Below are 19748 nucleotides of genomic sequence, written 5' to 3' on the forward strand. Positions count from 1 at the left end.
AAAAACTGTTTATACAGACATTTGAATGTGAATACAGCAGATATAGAAGACTGAAGAAACCACATATAGAGGAATCGAATAATTATTATTTTAATTATTATTATTTTATTTATTTATTACTAATTTATTTTAATTAATTATTTGTTTCGTTTTGTTTTTTTTTTGTATTGAAAAATAAAAATAAAGAGATTTGAGATAGGATTTTTTTTTTTTTTTTTAACAAAGCTTTTCTTGTGGAAAACCTGATGCGGCCCAGTCTCACCCAGACTCCGTGACCCCCAGGTTTGAGACCCCTGAACTAAACGGACCAGAGTGGGACATTTGTAAACAGGCTGCCCTACGGAAAACAGTGATTCGATTAACACATGTATGCAAATCTAAAGTGTGCCACATTAAAAAAAAACAAAACAAAAAAAAAACCATAATAAATAAATAACAATCAAATGTTTGTGTTGGTGTTTTTGTAAAAGCACAAATGATTTTTGCCACGTCAGCTTTTTCCTCACAGTCACTTGAAGGTGATGAGGTAGTCTGGGTACGCTTGGTTATCATGGAACACGACATACATGCTGGGGTTGTGTATGTTATCCACCACGCTGTCATAGAGGTCGTGGGGCTGCAGGACATTGCGTGGAGGAGGAACCTTCATGTTGCTGCCACCCACAGTGTAGGTACCAGTCAGGACTCGAGCCACAAACATTAACTGAGAACCATCAGCAGCTGGCTTGGAGTAGGTGGGACTGGCTGAGTATCTGGCATCTACAGCAAAGTAGGTTCCATGACCATAAGCAGTTGCTGAGAACAAGAAGAAAAGAAACATTGAAGAATTTAGAAACATGTACGTATTAAAGGGTTTTGCATTGTAACATGTAAAAAATAAATTTGGTTACTATTTTCTATCTTGTCACTGACAGATACGCTGATGAGCAACAACTATTACATTTCCTCCTTTCCTCCATTTCTTTTTTCTTTTTCCATAAACAGTCCCATATTTTTCAGGGAAATCCTTCTACTTTACAGGGATGAATAAAATTATAAAAGTAAAGCAGCAGTAATTCAGCAGTAATAAAAAAAAAACACTACTACCGTCACCAAAATCAAGGTATATTACCCATTAAACACATTTAAAAAGTGAAAAGCGAAACAAAACACAGTTACCATTTTGTCCAGCAAAGCTTCTGTTGAACCCAGTTTTAATGATGGAGTCACAGTTGTCCTGGGTCGTCCCGTGGTACAGAGATTTTTCCAGTGCTCCTCCCTGCAGTTTGGTTTTATCAGTAATGTGTTTCTTCTGCACTTCATAGGCACGAAGCAGGTGAACATTCTGCAAACGCTCGATCTAAAAAGAAAGAACAGAAAGGGATGTAGTAGTAATATGAAGAAACTCTAAAAGCTATTATAAATTAAATCTATTCAATATGCAATTTATGTACAGTATATGAACATCAAAGACAGATTAATAAGGTGTTAGGCAGGGAACCGTGCAATAAGAAAATGGAAAGCTTTTCAAAGCTCCAAACAATCCAATGTTTCGACCCACTTTCATTATAGTCCTGGTGACAGTTCGTCTGAAGTCCTGCTTCACAGTCTGGTACTCTGCAGAGGTGGACTCCAGAGAAACCACCCGAAGATATTCACCAGTTTTCATGTTGTCCCAGTAAAGAGGCAGAGTGAGGTCTGAAAAAAAAACTCATGGAAGCTGCACCGAGAGAGTGACTTGATGGATATTTACATATTGTAAGAATTTAGTTTTGTGTGTTAACTAATTTAATGTTGTCAATACTAGCCATGTGATGTTATTATGGACCACAAACTTGTATTTTGTAGTTTTGCCCTTTGCTTACTTTCTGTTTGGCTCTTATTTTGACTTCATGACATGAGATAGTCACATTATTAAGGAGGGTCAGATCCGATCATGGAAAATAGGATTTTTTTGGCTTCACGGATCCTCATAAACTTATCTCTAACCACTGTTTCAATAAGTCAATATATTTTAGAGTAACTTGTTATTATCGACTACTTTACACTCAATTTAGAAATAGTGGGGAGCTACTTATTAACAAGTCATTAATTACCATGTCTATTTTTACTTTTACTCCATAAACTTGTCCAGAGCCATCATCTCACCTGGCAGATTCTCAAGTCGTTTCAGTTTTGCCGTCTGTCCAGTTCTGTGTCTTTTGGTCACTATTCCTCCAGTTACATCACTCTTTTCCAGGTTGTAATTGGCTGTTTTGGGGAGCCTTTCTCATTTGCCGCTGTGTCCCAGGATGCACCAAGTCACACGGGTGTATAAATCCTCCTCCTCTTTTGCTCTCATCTCTCCCCTAAAGGCTGCCATGGTTTGAACCATCTGCTTCACCTGGTTGACCCCATGTTTTAACCCGCTCACTGTCAAGCTGCCAAACTGGTCCCTCTGCATGCACAGACCTTCAGCCTCCACTGTCTTCTCCAGACCATTCAGGTCGTCCTGGGTGAGACCTGTCAGCTGCTCCTTGGTGAAACTATGTGTGGAGCACTGAGCCTGATACACATCCTTCAGCTTTGTCTTGGCATCTTCAAAATTTTTTATACCAAGACCTACGAATATGAAGACAGATCTCTGCTGCTGACCCGTACGGGTACTGGTGATGATTGGGTCTGTGTTAATCAACATTGTGGACCGTTGCTGTGGTACGTGAGGCAACTGAGACACTGACACTGAAAAATGAATCCATCCATCCATCCATCCATTTTCTTCCGCTTATCCGGGGCCAGGTCGCGGGGGGAGCAGCTGAGAGCCGAGAGACATAGTCTCCACCCGGTGGGACATGTCCGGAAAACCTCCCTCTCGGAGGCATCCGAAACAGATGCCCAAGCCACCTCAACTGGCCCCTCTCGATGCAGAGTAGCAGCGGCTCTACTCCGAGCTCCTCCCGAGTGACTGAGCTCCTCACCCTATCACTAAGGGTGCGCCCAGCCACTCTACGGAGGAAACTCATTTCGGCCGCTTGTATCCAGGACCTTGTCCTTTCGGTCATGACCCAAAGCTCATGGCCATAGGTGAGGGTAGGAACATAGACTGACAGGTAAATCGAGAGCTTTACCTTTAAGCTCAGCTCCTTTTTCACCACGTCGGACCGGTACACTGACCGCATTACTGCTGCCGATGCACCAATCCGTCTGTCAATCTCACGCTCCCTTTTCTCACTCGTGAACAAGACCCCAAGATACTTAAACTCCTCCACTTGAGGGAGGATCTCCCCCCCCAACCTGGAGAGTGCAAGCCACCATTTTCCGGTTGAGAACCATGGCCTCAGACTTGGAGGCGCTGATTCTCATCCCAGCCCTTTCACACTCGGCTGCAAACCGGCCCAGTGCCTGCTGGAGGTCCCGGTCTGATGAGGCCAACAGAACAACATCATCTGCAAAAAGCAGAGATGAGATCCTGTGGTCCCCAAACCGGATTCCCTCCGACCCCTGGCTGCGCCTAGAAATCCTGTCCATAAAAGTAATAAACAGGTTCGGTGACAAAGGACAGCCCTGTCGGAGTCCAACGTGCACCGTGAACAAGTCTGACTTACTGCCGGCAATGCAAACCAAGCTCCTATTCCGGTCATACAAGGACCGAATGGCCCTTAACAAAGGGTCCCGAATCCCGTATTCCCGAAGTACCTCCCACAGGATGCCACGAGGGACATGGTCAAACGCCTTCTCCAAGTCCACAAAACACATGTAGACTGGATGGGCGAACTCCCATGAACCCTCGAGCACCCTTGCAAGAGTATGGCGCTGATCCAGTGTTCCACGGCCAGGACGAAAACCGCATTGTTCCTCCTGGATCCGAGGTTCGACTAGCGGCCTAATTCTCCTCTCCAGCACTCTGGCATAGACTTTCCCAGGGAGGCTGAGGAGTGTGATCCCCCTATAGTTGGAACACACCCTCCGGTCCCCCTTTTTAAAAAGAGGAACCACCACCCCGGTCTGCCAGTCCAGAGGTACTGTCCCTGATCTCCACACAATGCTGCAAAGGCGTGTCAACCAAGACAGCCCTACAACATCCAGAGACTTAAGGTACTCAGGGCGAATTTCATCCACCCCTGGTCCCGTGCCACTGAGGAGCTTACTGACTACCTCAGTGACTTCGACCAGGGAAATGAACGAGTCAGCCTCTGAGTCCCCAGCCTCTGCTTCCTCAACAGAAGGCATGTCGATGGGGTTGAGGAGATCCTCAAAGTATTCCTTTCACCGTCCTACAATGTCCCCAGTCGAAGTTAGCAGCTCCGCACCTCCACTGTAAACAATGTTGGCAGGAAACTGCTTTCCCCTTCTGAGGTGCCGGATGGTTTGCCAAAATTTCCTTGAGGCAGACCGATAGTCCTCCTCCATGGCCTCGCCGAACTTCTCCCAGGTCCAGGTTTGCCTCTGCGACCGTGCGGGCTGCAGCCCGTTTGGCCTGCCGATACCCATCAGCTGCGTCAGGAGTCCCACAGGCCAACCAGGCCTGATAAGACTCCTTCTTCAACTTGACGGCTTCCCTTACTTCCTGTGTCCATCACCGAGTTCGGGGGTTGCTGCCGCGACAGGCACCAGAGACCCTACAGCCACAGCTCCAAACAGCCGCATTAACAATGGAGGTGGAAAACATGGTCCACTCGGACTTAATGTCTCCAGGCTCCCTCGGGACCTGATTGTAGCTCTCCCGGAGGTGGGAGTTGAAGACCTCTCTGACAGAGGTTCCCAACAGACCCTCACAATACGTTTGGGTCTGCCAAGTCTATCCAGCTTCCTTCTCCGCCACCGGATCCAACTCACCACCATGTGGTGATCAGTTGACAGCTCAGCCCCTCTCTTCACCCGAGTGTCCAAGACATACGGTCGGAGGTCAGATGACACAACCACAAAGTCGATCATAGACCTCCAACCTAGGGTGTCCTGGTGCCACGTGCACTGATGGACACCTTTATGCTTGAACATAGTGTTCGTTATGGACAAACTGTGACTAGCACAGAAGTCCAATAACAAAACACCACTCGGGTTCAGATCCGGGAGGCCGTTCCTCCCAATCACGCCCCTCCAGGTATCACTGTCATTGCCCACGTGGGTGTTGAAATCCCCCAGTACGACAACAGAGTCCCCAGTCGAAGGACCTTCCAGTACCCCTTCCAGAGACCCAATGAAAGCCGGGTACTCTACACTGCTATTTGGCCCGTAGGCACAAACAACAGTGAGAGACCTATCCCCTACCCGAAGTCGCAGGGAAACAACTCTCTCGTCTACCGGGGAAAACTCCAACACATGGCAGCTGAGCTGGGGGGCTATAAGCAAGCCCACCCGTGCCCGCCCGCCTCTCACCATGGGCAACTCCAGAGTAGAAGAGAATCCAACCTCTCAAGTTGTGTTCCAGAGACCAGACTGTGTGTGGAAGAAAGCCCGACTATCTCTAGCCGGTACCGCTCAACCTCCAACACAAATTGTCCAGGGATTGGGTTGTCGAGGCACCTCCACACAGCTGCCACCCAATCCACACTGCACCTACCCCCTATGCTCCTTCCTGCGGGTGGTGGGCCTACAGGAAGTCGGTCCCACGTCGCTCCTTCAGGCTGAGCCCGGCCGGGTCCCATGGGAAAGATCCTGGCCACCAAGCGCTCACCTACGTTCCCCAACCCCAGGCCTGGCTCCAGGGTGGGGCCCCGGTGACGCCAATCCAGGCGACGTAACAGTCCTTGATTTTTCATTCATCATAAGGGGTTTATGAACTGCTCTTAGTCTGGCCCGTCGCCTAGGACCTGTTTGCCTTGGGGGACCCAATCAGGGGCTTAAGCCCCCGGCAACATAGCTCCTAGGGTCATTCGGACATGCAAACCCTTCCCCCACAGTAAGGTGGCAGTTCAGGGAGGGGTGAAAAAATGAATCAACAGACAATTATTACTGAAAATACTGAAAATATTTTAAACAACCATAAAAAGGAGGATCACGATGTGACTGCTCATTACCTCTGCTGATAACTGCATGTGGAAACATATGTGTTGTTTGTTGTTCAAATGCCATAAAAACATTGATCTTATTTAGTACAAGACGAATGTTGGTGACTAAATAGAGGGGAGTGGAGGATGTGGTGGTTTTAATCCCTCGGAGAATAGCCTGTGCCACAACATCAGGATCCAGACCACCAACACCTGCATAAACCAAATATGACATTTATAATGTGCCCATATGAAAGAGTATTCACCCCCTTGGACGTTTCTTCCTCTGATTGACATTGGAAATCAGTCGTGGTGTGAGGGAACGGGACAGACACGGACCAAACAGTACAAGTACAAAAGCAAATATTTATTAACAAAATGGCAGGGACACGGGGAGCCAACAAACACAAAGTAACAACATAAAGAGACCCGAAACACGGTGGAATAAGTACTAACAAAAACCAGAAACAGACGGACAAAGTATCAACTAAAATCTATGCAGTAATGCAGGCAAAATATAAATTATCAAACTAAACACACAAAAAAAAACGACTAACTTAACAAAGGACTAAACCGACAGACTAAGACATACAAAGTAACAAATGAACATCACTGCCGAGGGCAGGCAACACAGGAACCAAGACACAAACCAAACAATACAAAGTAACAACACAAAATCACTGCAGTTGCAGGAAAAAACAAACTCACACGTGAGGAAAAAAGTCCAACGAACAAAAGGGAAGCAACTTCACAGACGGACGGACAAACCAGTGTTGAGGAGCACGCAATACGACACAACATAACGTGATATGACACGACATAGTATGACACGACGAACCAACGGGGAACAAATGACTGAGGGGAGCTTATAAAAGGGGAACACAGGTGAAATTAATCAGTCAATTAGGAGTCCATGGGTTGAGTGGAGGTGGAGGAAGGGAAAATCAGGGAGACACTAGGTGGAGACAAAAACATCTGAACAGAGAGGGATGAGGCCTGAGGCCTGAATCCTGACAAGTGGTCAACAAAAGTTGGCGACTGACAAAAAACATTCAGAAAAAAACCTCATTAATGTCAAATTAAAAACAGATTTCTTCTAAGTAATGTCAACTAAATAAAAATATATAAGGTGAAATCAGTTTGTGCGTTAATATTCACCTCCTTCAGGTCCGTATTTAGTAGATGCACCTTTGGCTGCAATCACAGCATGGAGTCTGTGTGGATAGGTCTCAATTAAGCTTGTACATCTGGACACTAGAATTTTTTGCCATTCGTCTTTGCAAAACTGCTCAAGCTCTGTCAGGCTGCATGGGGATCAGGTGTGAACAGCCCTTTTCAAGTCCATCTACAAATTCTCTATTGGATTGAGGTCTGGGCTTTGACTCCAGAACATTCACCTTGTTGTCGATAAACCATTTCTGTGTAGCTTTCACTGTATTCTTCAGGCCATTGTCCTGCTTGGCTCTTCTTCCAAGTTGTAGCTGTAGTTGTCTAGCCAACTGATTAAGATTATCCTCCAGGTTTGTCCTTTATTTTGCCATATCCATCTTACCCTCTACCTTAACAAGCCTTCCAGGACAGACTGTCGAGAAGCATCCCCACAGCATGATGCCACCATGTCACCACCGTGTTTCACAGTGGGGATGGTGTGTTTGCTGTGATTTCTTTTGTGTTCATGGTGTAATCGTAGCCAGGAATACTGAATAACCAGTGACTGGACCTTCGAAACACAAGTTTATTTATATTGCAATCACTTCAGACACATTCACTGCAATCAGGTATTCCCCATTTCACAAATTGTGGGAATACTAGCACCAAATATCTGGACCTCCGTTGGATTAGGTCAGTCAGTTTAAAGTGGGTGAATATGAATGCAAACACTGATTTCACCTTACATACTTTTATTTAATTGACATAACTATATAGAAACATGTTTTCACTTTAACATTATTGAGGCATTTTCCACAATTTTGTCAAAGTCACCAACTTTTATTGATCATGACTGATTATAATGTCAATAAAAGGAAGAAACATCCAAGGGGATGAATACTTTTTTTATTGGCACTGTACACTGTTCTTATGCTTGCTCTACAAAAACCAGATAACACTTCAGTACCTCACAGGGAGATTACCTTACCTTACATTACCTGATTTTCTCCTTCTCCTTGCTTGTAACCTTGTTTGCAGCAAAAAATAACGGGTATCGATATTCATCCATTTTGTCTCAAACCTTAAAAGCAACCTTTTAAACTCCTCGTTTACATCACCATGCACCTCAGTGCAAGGTGATTTCCAAAGTGCTTTCATTTACTTTCGCTTTCATGTAATGTAGGGGTGTTTGTTTTTCCACTTGCTTCTGTGCATTCACACTTGCATGCACACACACCACAGCCACAATGACACAGAAACAGTTCAGCTACTCTATAAGGGGGGAATTTTCCTTCCGTGTGATATAATTGTAATTGTAAATAATAAAATATGTGGTAGGGAAAAGAATATTGAATATGTTTTTAAGTGTAGTGATAATATGAGGAGGATTTTTAGTGAACATGTTTTTGTTTTGTTTTTTGTCAGTTTTAGTTTCTCTCTTCATTTATCTCTTCTCTATCTAACAGCAGATAGTAGTAGACAGGAAATTAGTGGAAATATGTGAAATGTTATCAGGACAAGCTCAGCAACACCACAGACATCAAAAAACTGTTCTACACTTTCAAGTCTCTACTCTATCCACCCCCACCTCCACCACCCACCTGTCTCACAGCCGACGATTTCGCCTCCTTTTTTACCAACAAAGTGGCAGCCATCAGCTCCCAGTTCTCTCCTCCTGACAATGACATTCTGCTAACTAAACCCAACGATGCATCTCACTTTACGTTTTCAACACTGTCAGAGGACGATGTATTCGCTCTCCTCCTCTCGAATCGTCCAACCACCTGCTCTCTGGATCCGATCCCCTCTACTCTTCTTCAAGCTTTGGCACCAACACTAATACCAGCCATTACAGAGATCATCAACACCTCTTTCCCATCTCGTCCAAGCAGGCCCAGATTACTCCACTATTAAAGAAACTTTCTCTGGATCCCTCCCTTATGGAGAACTACAGACCGGTCTCCCTTCTTTCATTCCTGGTCAAGACTCTGGAACGTGCAGCCTTTAATCAACTCTCTGACTTTCTCTACCGGAACAACCTCCTTGATGTCAATCAGTCTGGCTTCAAGAGTGTTCACTCCACAGAAACAGCACTTCTAACTGTTGTGGAATCCCTACGAGTGGCTAAAGCTGCAGGTAACTCTTCTGTCCTTATTGTATTAGATGTATCTGCAGCCTTTGACACTGTGAACCATCAGATTCTCATGACTGCACTCTCAGACTTGGACATCTCTAGATCAGCTCTAGCCTGGCTTCGGTCATACTTGTCTGAACGAACCTACTGCTATGCGGATGACACACAACTCTTCCTGTCCTTTCCGCCTCAACTGTCTCGTCTCGCATCTCTGCCTGTCTCTCTGACATCTCTGCCTGGATGAGAAAAAGACACCTTCAACTTAACATTCCCAAAACTGAAGTTCTAGTCTTCCCTGCCAGACCTTCAACACAACATCAGCACCAACATTGGATCTGCGGTGATTGTCTTCGCTAAGGCAGCCAGAAACCTGGGGGTCATCATTGATGACCAACTGACCATCACGGGACACATCTCCACAGTCTCTAAGGTCATGTAGATATGCTCTCCACAACATCAGAAAGATCAGACCCTACCTGGCGGAGTACACGACCCAACTCATTGTACAGGTGTTGATCTTATCTCGTCTGGATTACTGCAATGCACTACTGATGGGTTTACCGGCATCCACGACCAAACCCCTCCAGATGATCCAAAATGCAGCAGCACGCCTCATTTTCAATCAACCAAAAAGGTCTCATGTCACACCGCTCTTCAGATCTTTGCATTGGCTTCCTGTGGCTGCAAGGATCAAGTTCAAAGCTCTGTCTCTTGCCTACAGAGTGGTTAACTCCACAGCTCCACCTTATCTCAGTTCAATCATTCAGGTCTACATCCCGTCCCATCCAGTGCGCTCAAACATCTGGTGGTACCAGTACCACACAGTCGACACCAAGGAAAACTGTTCAGCTCAGTGATCCCACGATGGTGGAATGAGCTGCAGAACTCTGCACGCTCAGCCACCTCACCTGCAATATTTAAAAAACAGAACTCTTCCTCATCTTCCAAAAAAAAATATTTTCTACTCTCTTGTACTTACATCTCTTTAAATAGAAAAACTTTTTTGATAGCACTTTGCTTTGATGTTTTTTCTCCTTGACTTAAATTTTGTTTGTTTGCCTTGTTCCTCACTTGTAAGTCGCTTAAAAGCTTAAGTCGCTGGATAAAAGCGTCTGCTAAATGACTAAATGTAAATGTAAATGTTGCTGACTGGATTTTAACCTAGAAATTGCAGTTGCAATTGCACCGCAACACAGAAAACACAAAAAACTGTTTCAGAGAACAGAGAAGCACATCACCAAACCACTAGATGGCCACCCAAGACTAAAAACTGCCGGTGAAATTTGCAGTAAAGCAATTTTACTGTGTGGTTATTTGCACAAATTACAGTCCTATAGGCAATTGGACTGTATTAACATGTACAACCCCCCTTCAAAAGTATTGGAACAGTGAGGCCATGTTTTGTATCAGATTCAGATGTGAAAGCTGAAATGTTGATCTTTTGTCTCATCATCATGCTTTGATGTCAAACCCAGATGTTTTCAGTCACAGCAAAAATAAAGAAAGTGGCCTTTGGAGGGCAGTATGTATGTTCACATTTTCAGACTTTACATCCCCTGTTTTGACATTCATCTGACCTGTAATCAATGGCCTAAAAGCAGCACATTGACTTTGCAAATGTTGAATGGGATGGTCTCATTTTGCTTTAAATAATAAAGGCATTCTACTCTTCTAACATTTCTTCACTGTATTCTTACCAAGATAAGTGAATCATGTAACAAAGCATTTAACTCAAATTACTATAACTATAAATAACTTTATAGAAATGTGTAATTGGGAAACACATTGATGAACATTTGGATTTTTGTTTTTTTGATTGTTTTTGCAGTAACGAAAATCTCACGAAAGAGATTGTACAGGCCGTAAGGCTGTCCGAGAAGCTAATTTATCAACTCAGCTGATGTTTCTGACCTTTAGTGGTAATTTTATCATTTAATGCAGTGTAAATATTTTAAACATTGTTCCTTTAACTTTACTGTAAAACAACAAGCAAACTAATTGTTGCATGTTGCTTGATAATTTATTCAGGATATATTTTAGGTATATATACTATACATTATTTACTTATTATTTTAGTCACATGGTTTTTGCCATGTCCCCCAAATTCATTAATGTTACCACTACACTACTAAACCAAACGATACTGGATTAGATAGGTGATTTCTCCTTAACCTCCACCCCTCTTATCGATCTCTCTCTCCCTCTTGCTGTCTGGCATGGTCGTGCATTTTTGTTTAGTTTTATTCACATTTACCATGACGTTGATTTTTACCATTTACATCATAACCTATTGAAAGCTCAGTTGCTTGTAAACTGGCTTTAAGTTGGTCAAGCAAAAGGTTCCTGACCTGCCATGAGCAACTGCATGTATCCTTACACACACACAGACAGACTGAAACCCAACAACATCATTTCACACTTCCCCAGTCATTTAATTAAATATTAAATTTTTTGTGCTGCAGAACATATTGCAAAACCTACCGCTAAACGCCTTACTTTGCACTATATGTGCCAATAAGTTTGACGTAAGCTGTAATTTGACGTACCAATAATTTATGAGTTGATAGTGTCATCAGTATCTCACTTCAGAATACAAGATGTTGACACCACAAGGTAATTAGTACCTTTTACACAAAAATAAGGTATGAGTACATTAGAAGAAGCATTAACTACACAATACAGACTGAAATAGTTTGCAACAGTTTCACAGTTTATTAATGAAAAATTGTCAACATATTATTTTTTTTTTATGAAAGTGCCATTGTAGAAAACAAAAAACTGTAAATTACAAATCACAATTTAAGAGCAGCCACCAGCTAGATGGGAGAAAAACAAAGGAGAAATGTCAGTAACACTTTAATTTACAGGCTGCAACTTTCAGCACAAGTAACCTTTTTGTAGTGTTGCAGTACCTGTACAGTATGTACTTATACATATTTAAAGGTACTGAAGAATAATATGCAAAGTCTGAGTAATAAAAGATTAATAACCTGGGAACTTGAAATGTATTCATACTGTATTTTGTAAGTACATTGTTTCTAATTTAATATTTCATGGTACGTGATATGTGCTGAGCCATCATTTTTATTTGAAAGCACCTTTTATGAAGTATTTTCAGACAGACAGTGAAAGGACACTTGGGATTGTTGTTGGATTTTCTATTCAGACCCCTCAGGAGCACTAGAGGATGTCTCACCTGTGGCACAAGATCACTGTTTGTGATCTTTTTCTTTTTTTATGAAACACTTTGTGATGTCTGTTCTAGAAAGGTACAGAATACATCATCTCTTCTCATTTACTTACAGTAATTACTTCAAATCATAAATGAACCCATTCCAGCATTAACTTATTCTCCTGAGGGCATGTGTCCTAACAGGGTGAGCACATTCCTTGACACACAGGAAGTCTTTAAAAGGAAGTGAAAACTGATAGATCAAATGAATTCTGAGGAAATGCAGAGGGATTACAACACCTCTAGTAAAAGTTTTTTTTTTTCATCTACTTCTCAAGAAATCGTTCTTGGCCTGTGTTTACCTTAACGTGAGTGTATAAAAAGGAGGTGCAGAAAACATCGACTTCACTCAGAGAGCAGAGAGGAATATTTGCAGCAGAGATTCTTCAGATCAGAGCAGGGAAAATTACTGCAAAACAAATAACTTTGCTCCAACTTTAAAATACACAGCTAAGACAAAAATGAAGACTGCACTCACTCGTATCGTTCTTCTGGCCTGTATGGTTATTTGCTTTTCTGCTCTTTCTGCAAGCAAGAGTAAGTTTTAGTTTTTTGGTTGTTGTTGTTGTTTTGTTGGGCCTATAATAGCCATGAAAAGTCAATCTGTTACTGCTTTAATTTACAATGTACCTTCTCTTTTTCAGGTATTTTTCAGTGCCGGTGTGTAAAAATAAGCAAAATGGTGAATCCATCTCAAATTGTAGACATCAAGGTGAATGAACCAAGTTCATATTGCAGCAGAAAAGAAGTCATGTAAGTACCTGTAGTGACAAATGTATTAAAAAATAGAAAAACATGTTTTTGATTGTTTTTTTTTTTGTATGAATTGCTAAGAGCCTTTCTCTTTCTCCTACAGTGTCCAGCTGAAAGATAACATCTCAGCATGTCTTGATCCCAAAGCACCATTCACCATAAGACTCCTGAAAGTATGGTACGTGGTGCATGTTTAACACAGCATGAATTTATGGTTATGTAATTAAATAACAGACAGCTTGACAAATACAGCAAAAAAATTGTCCAATGGTTGTTTTAATTAAGAGCTCTCGCACAGGTACATAAATAGGTTTACTAGAATGATGAATCTAATAATAGTGTTATAGATAAATAAATGAAAAGCAGGGATTGTAAACAGACAGACTAGTCACAGATTATCTGCTGTCTTAGATGATATATAGATGAAACATTAAAATCAGTGGTTTAATATGATGTGTTGTCTTCACAGGAACGAGAAGATGAAGAACACCATACGTTCAAAGACAACAACCACAACTTTAACCATAACATCAACCACAAAATCACGCACAACATCAGCCACAGTAGTGCAGTCATTGTGAACACACTGTGTTGTGCATCACTGATGAAATTAGGAATCAATTTGTAAGAAGACAGAGAAGCACAAGTCTCCAAAAGGGAATGGTTGGTGTAGTAGAAGATTTTAAAGCTGCAATTGCAACTTTGCACACTGACAAAAGTAACAGCAAGATGTGGAAGTGTCTGTTGTTTCATTCTCTGATAGGAGAAAGTGAGAACTGCAGCACTGAGGAGTAGTTTGGTCTGTGTTGTACAAACTCTGATGACACAGTAAATGTGAAAGCTTTAAACTGTGAAGTAGGAAATGACGCTAAATGTGATCTGTGTTTTCTGTGTTTTGTTTTGTTTTTAATAATCTGAAGGATTCACTGATGTTTTAATTTATGTGTGCAGATTAACCAGGTGATGTGTGGTTTGTGTAAAGATTATTTTTTTAACTCAAGCAATTATAGTATGTAAAACTATTAATAAACCAAACAATAAATGTGATGTTTTAAAGAAATTGATGCGTTTGACATTTGTTTTGAATCAATAACCAGCTTTCAGTTCAGAGCAGCCAGTGAATGGTTTCGTCCTGAGTGGATGTTTTTACATTTCCACTGTGTAATTTTGAACCACATGTGTGTTTATATTGATATGTTCTCAGTATAAATACTAAATCCAGGTTAATTATGCTTGTCACACTCTCTATTTAAGGGCACATGCCTCTTAGGGTTCAATTCAATTCAATTTTATTTGTATAGCGCCAATTTACGACAGAAGTTATCTCAAGGCACTTTACAGTGTAAGGTTTAAGACCTTACAGAAAATATTTATACAAAAAATTATAGAGAAAACCCAACAATCCCATTTGAGCAAGCTTTAGGCAACAGTGGAGAGGAAAAACTCCCTTTAGAGGAAGAAACCTCCAGCAGAACCAGGCTCATAGTGGGCGGCCATCTGCCTCGACCAGTCGGGGTGAGTGGAAAGAGAAGAGAGAAAAGAACAGCAGGCAATAAAGACAACAACAAGCATCAAGAACATTGGGCAGATGAACTGGATTCTGGAGATGTACAACTCCAGGCCGAGGATACCTGCAGAAAAGTACAGAGAGAGGGAGACAGAGAGGAGGAAACACAACTAAAAGAGAGAGAAGACACAAAGTTAATGACATGCAATGGTGGCATTTGCATTGATACAGGAGAAAGGAGAGAGGAGAGGAGCTCAGTTTATCGGTAGAGGTCCCCCAGCAGAATAACCTATATCAGCATAACTAAGAGATGGTTCAGAGTCACCTGATCCATCTCTAACTATAAGCTTTATAAAAAAGGAAAGTTTTAAGTCTAGTCTTAAATATAGAGAGGGGGTCTGCCTCCCGAACCTGAACTGGGAGCTGGTTCCACAGGAGAGGGGCTTGGTAGCTAAAGGCTCTGCCTCCCATTCTACATTTGGAAACTCTAGGAACCACAAGTAAACCTGCAGTCTGAAAACGGAGAGTTCTGCTTGGAAGATAAGGAACTATGAGGTCTTTAAGATAAGATGGAGCCTGATTATTAAGGGATTTATAAGTTAGGAGAAGAATTTTAAATTCAATTCTGGATTTAACAGGGAGCAAGTGAAGAGAAGCTAACATAGGAGAAATATGATCTCTCTTGCTAATTCCAGTCAGAACTCTGGCTGCAGCATTTTGTATTAACTGGAGGCTCTTTAATGAGTTATTGGGACATCCTATTAATAAGGAATTACAATAGTCCAGTCTGGAAGTAACAAATGCATGGACTAGTTTTTCAGCATCACTTTGGGACAGGATGCTCCTAATTTTAGCAATGTTTCTTAGGTGAAAAAAGGCAGTTCTAGAGATTTCTTTGATGTATGAAGTGAAGGAAATATCCTGGTCAAAGATAACTCCGAGATTTCTTACAGTATTACTTGAGGCCAGAACTAAGTCATCAATGGTGAGAATGTGTTTAGACATAGTGTCTCTGAGATTTTTAGGCCCAAACAGTATAACCTCTGTCTTGTCCGGATTTAGGAGAAGGAAATTGGAGGACATCCAGGTCTTTATGTCTTTTAAGCATTCCTGAAGTTTGACTAATTGATTAGTTTCTCCTGGTTTCATAGATAAATATAGCTGGGTATCATCTGCATAACAATGGAAATTTATAGAGTATTTCCTAATAATATTGCCTAAAGGGGACATATATAATGTGAAAAGAATCGGTCCAAGCACAGATCCCTGTGGAACTCCATAGCTAACTTTGCTGTGCATGGAAGACTCATCATTAACGTGTACAAACTGAAATCTATCCCATAGATACGATTTAAACCACCAGTATAAACCACCAGTGCTGTTCCTTTGATTCCAATGACATGTTCCAGTCTGTGTAATAAAATGTTGTGATCTATAGTGTCGAATGCAGCACTAAGATCTAACATGACGAGTATAGAGAGTAGTCCATTGTCTGATGCCAATAGAAGATCATTAGTTACCTTTACCAGTGCTGTTTCTGTACTATGATGTACTCTAAATACTGACTGGAAATCTTCATACAAGTTATTGCTGCACATGTGGTCGTACAATTGCTTAGAAACTATCTTTTCAAGGATTTTAGAGATAAAGGGCAGATTGGATATTGGTCTATAATTCGCTAAGACCCCTGAGTCCAGAGTAGGCTTTTTGAGTAGGGGCTTGACTACAGCAACCTTAAAAGCCTGTGGTACGTAGCCTATTTGTAAAGACAGATTGATCTGATCTAGTATGGACGTGCTGATCAAAGGTAAGACATCTTTGAGGAGTCTAGTCGGGATGGGATCTAAGAGACATGTTGATGGTTTAGAGGAATTAATTACTGAAATTAATTCAGAATGATCTACGGGGAGGAAGCAGTCTAAGTACGAGCGTGGATCTAGAGTTGTTGTACAGTCCATGCTATATGCAGGGATGATCTGATCAATTTTTTCTCTAATAGTTATGATTTTATTTGTAAAGAAATTCATGAAGTCATTGCTGCTGAGAGTTGAGGGAATACTAGGGTCAACCGAGCTATGAATCTTTGTCAGCCTGGCTACAGTGCTGAAAAGAAACCTAGGGTTGTTCTTATTTGCCTCTATTAATGAGTAATATGAAGTTCTAGCTTTACGCAGTAGCTCAGGTGGTAGAGCTGTCGCCTACGAACCCCAGTGGTTTGATTCCCGGTTTCTCCTGGCTACCTGCTGAAGTGTCCTTGGACAAGACACCAAAACCCTGTAGTGTAGTGCTGACATACCATCTAGCAGCTGTCCAACCACAATTTCCCCAAGAGAATCAATCAAGTATTCATTGGTATAATCATTGTTTGGACAGCATATTATTTCTGTGTATATTTCCAGTCTTCAGCCACATACATACTCTCTTAGACTGCCCCTCCATCTCTACTCCATTGCTCCGCTCTCCTGACACCTGCCCACGGGCCCAATTCAGAAATATTATCAGAAAACATGATCGTACTAAGGTTTTTCTCAGAGTTTCATCACTGCAAGCAACTTTTAATCTTCCATCAGTGAACATGTCCCCCGGTCTCCTCCCACACTCACTAGTTCTGCAGTCAACCACTACATACAGTGTATGGCTACTGCTCACCCTCACTCCTTATCAGATTGCGTCATGTCACTTTTCTTCACAAATGGAAGACAAATCTTCTGCCACTGCTGCCTCATGTAATAAAGAGTGATTACAACAATTCTGGTAAAAGTAGTTTTTTTTTCATCTACTTCTCAAGAAATCATTCTTGGCCTGTGTTTACCTTAACGTGAGTGTATAAAAAGGAGGTGCAAGAAACATCGACTTCACAGTCTTCCTCACTCAGAGAGCAGAGAGGAATACTTGCAGCAGAGATTCTTCAGATCAGAGCAGGGAAAATTACTGCAAAACAAATAACTTTGCCTCATCTCCAAAATACACAGCTAAGACAAAAATGAAGACTGCACTCCCTCGCATCGTCCTCCTGGCCTGCATGGTTATTTGCGTTTCTGCAAGCAGGAGTAAGTTTTTTTAGTTTTTTGGTTGTTGTTGTTGTTTTGTTGAGCCTATAACAGCCATGAAAAGTCAATCTGTTACTGCTTTTATTTACAATGTACCTTCTGTTTTTCAGCTATTCTTCAATGCCGGTGTGTAAAAACAAGCAAAGTGGTGAATCCATCTCAAATTGTAGACATCAAGGTGAATGAACTAAGTTCATATTGCAGCAGAAAAGAAGTCATGTAAGTACCTGCAGTGACAAATGTATTAAAAAATAGAAAAACATGTTTTTGGTTGTTTTTTGTGTGTATGAGTTGCTAAGAGCCTTTCTCTTTCTCCTACAGTGTCCAGCTGAAAGATAACATCTCAATGTGCCTTGATCCCCAAGCACCTTTCACCATAAAACTCCTGAAAGCATGGTACGTGGTGCATGTTTAACACAGCATGAATTTATGGTTATGTAATTAAATAACAGACAGCTTGACAAATACAGCAAAAAAAGTGTCCAATGGTTGTTTTAATTATGAGTTCTCGCACTCGTTCATTATTTTAAAAAAAGGTAATTACTATTTTTGATTATTATTATTTGATAGGTTTTCTAGAATTCTCAATAAAATTGTTAGAGAATAAAAAACAGGACTTGTTATATCGTCTTAAAAAATGTTACTAGTCACAGATTATCTGCTGTTTTAGATGATATATAGATGAAACATTAAAATCAGTGGTTTAATATGATGTGTTGTCTTCACAGGAACGAGAAGATGAAGAACACCACACGCTCAAAGACAACAACCACAGCATCACGCACAACATCAGCCACAGTAGTGCATTCATTGTGAACACACTGTATTGTGCATCACTGACGAAATTAGGAATCAGTTTGTAAGAAGACAGAGAAGCACAAGTCTCTAAAAGGGATTGGTTGGTGTAGTAGAAGATTTTAAAGCTGCAATTGCAACTTTGCACACTGACAAAAGTAACAGCAAGATGTGGAAGTGTCTGTTGTTTCATTCTCTGATAGGAGAAAGTGAGAACTGCAGCACTGAGGAGTAGTTTGGTCTGTGTTGTACAAACTCTGATGACACAGTAAATGTGAAAGCTTTAAATTGATCAGTTTTTTTTTTTATAATCTGAAGGATTCACTGATGTTTTAATTTGTGTGTGCAGTTTAACCAGGTGATGTGTGGTTTGTGTAAAGATTATTATTTTTAACTGAAGCAATTATAGCATGTAAAACCTTTGATAAACCAAACTGCAATAAATGTGATGTTTTGAAATTGATGCGTTTGAGATTTATTTTAAATCAATAACCAGCTTTCAGTTCAGAGCAGCCAGTGAATGGTTTCGTCCTGAGTGGATGTTTTTGCTTTTCCACTGTGTAATTTTGAACCACATGTGTGGTTATACTGATATGTGCTCAGTATAAATATTTAAATCCAGGTTAAATATGCTTGTGGGGCCCCTTGTCATTGTTTGGACAGCATATTATTTCTGTGTATGTTACCAGTCTTCAGCCACATACATACTCTCTCAGACTGCCCTTCCCTCTCTACTCCATTGCTCCACTCTCCTGACACCTGCCCGCGGGCCTTATTCAGAAACATTATCAGAAAACATGATCTTTCTCAGGTTTTTCTCAGAGTTTCATCACTGGTAGCAACTTTTAATCTTGCATCAGTGAGTGCGACCCCCGGTCTCCTCCCACACTCACTTGTTCTGCAGTCAACCACTACATACAGTGCGTGCCTGCTCCTCACAGTCGCTCCTTGCCAGATTGTGTCATGTCACTTTTTTACAGACTGAAGAAAAAGACTTCCTGCCACCGCTGCCAGCAGCTCATGTGATGTTGTAATCTATGTCTAACTCTGCCCACTCACATACTTACTCAATCTGCTCTGTGGCGTAACTCTGCTTTTATTAACGTTGCTGGGAAAACCACATAATGCTAATGTATGGACTGCTTATCTGTGCATTCTGTGTAGTCCAGCTAAAGCTGGGTGC

At 41.6% G+C, this 19748-nt stretch overlaps 2 protein-coding genes and 1 pseudogene across 3 annotated transcripts; 2 read left to right on the top strand and 1 right to left on the bottom strand.

Annotated features, from left to right (window-relative positions):
• Positions 1–207: 207 nt before the first annotated feature.
• LOC113157273 lies at positions 208–8231 on the bottom strand (annotated as a pseudogene).
• Positions 8232–12712: 4481 nt separating this feature from the next.
• On the top strand, positions 12713–19007 carry LOC113157277 (C-X-C motif chemokine 6-like). 2 transcript variants are annotated; one of them, XM_026352648.1, is made up of 5 exons: positions 12713–12787; positions 17558–17770; positions 17881–17989; positions 18092–18166; positions 18499–19007. In XM_026352648.1, the coding sequence occupies exons 2-5, from the start codon at positions 17704–17706 to the stop codon at positions 18584–18586; spliced, it is 339 nt and encodes a 112-aa protein (XP_026208433.1). In that variant the 5' UTR covers positions 12713–12787; positions 17558–17703; the 3' UTR covers positions 18587–19007. The 2 variants fall into 2 exon arrangements, with proteins under 2 accessions (XP_026208433.1, XP_026208432.1); XM_026352647.1 differs by lacking the exon at positions 12713–12787 and having other exon boundaries at positions 17385–17770.
• LOC113157276 (growth-regulated alpha protein-like) lies at positions 12783–14273 on the top strand. Its single transcript, XM_026352646.1, has 4 exons — positions 12783–12997; positions 13105–13213; positions 13317–13391; positions 13683–14273. The coding sequence occupies exons 1-4, from the start codon at positions 12922–12924 to the stop codon at positions 13792–13794; spliced, it is 372 nt and encodes a 123-aa protein (XP_026208431.1). The 5' UTR covers positions 12783–12921; the 3' UTR covers positions 13795–14273.
• Positions 19008–19748: the final 741 nt, after the last annotated feature.

Source organism: Anabas testudineus, chromosome 18 (assembly GCF_900324465.2).
Source record: "Anabas testudineus chromosome 18, fAnaTes1.2, whole genome shotgun sequence".
NCBI lineage: Eukaryota > Metazoa > Chordata > Actinopteri > Anabantiformes > Anabantidae > Anabas > Anabas testudineus.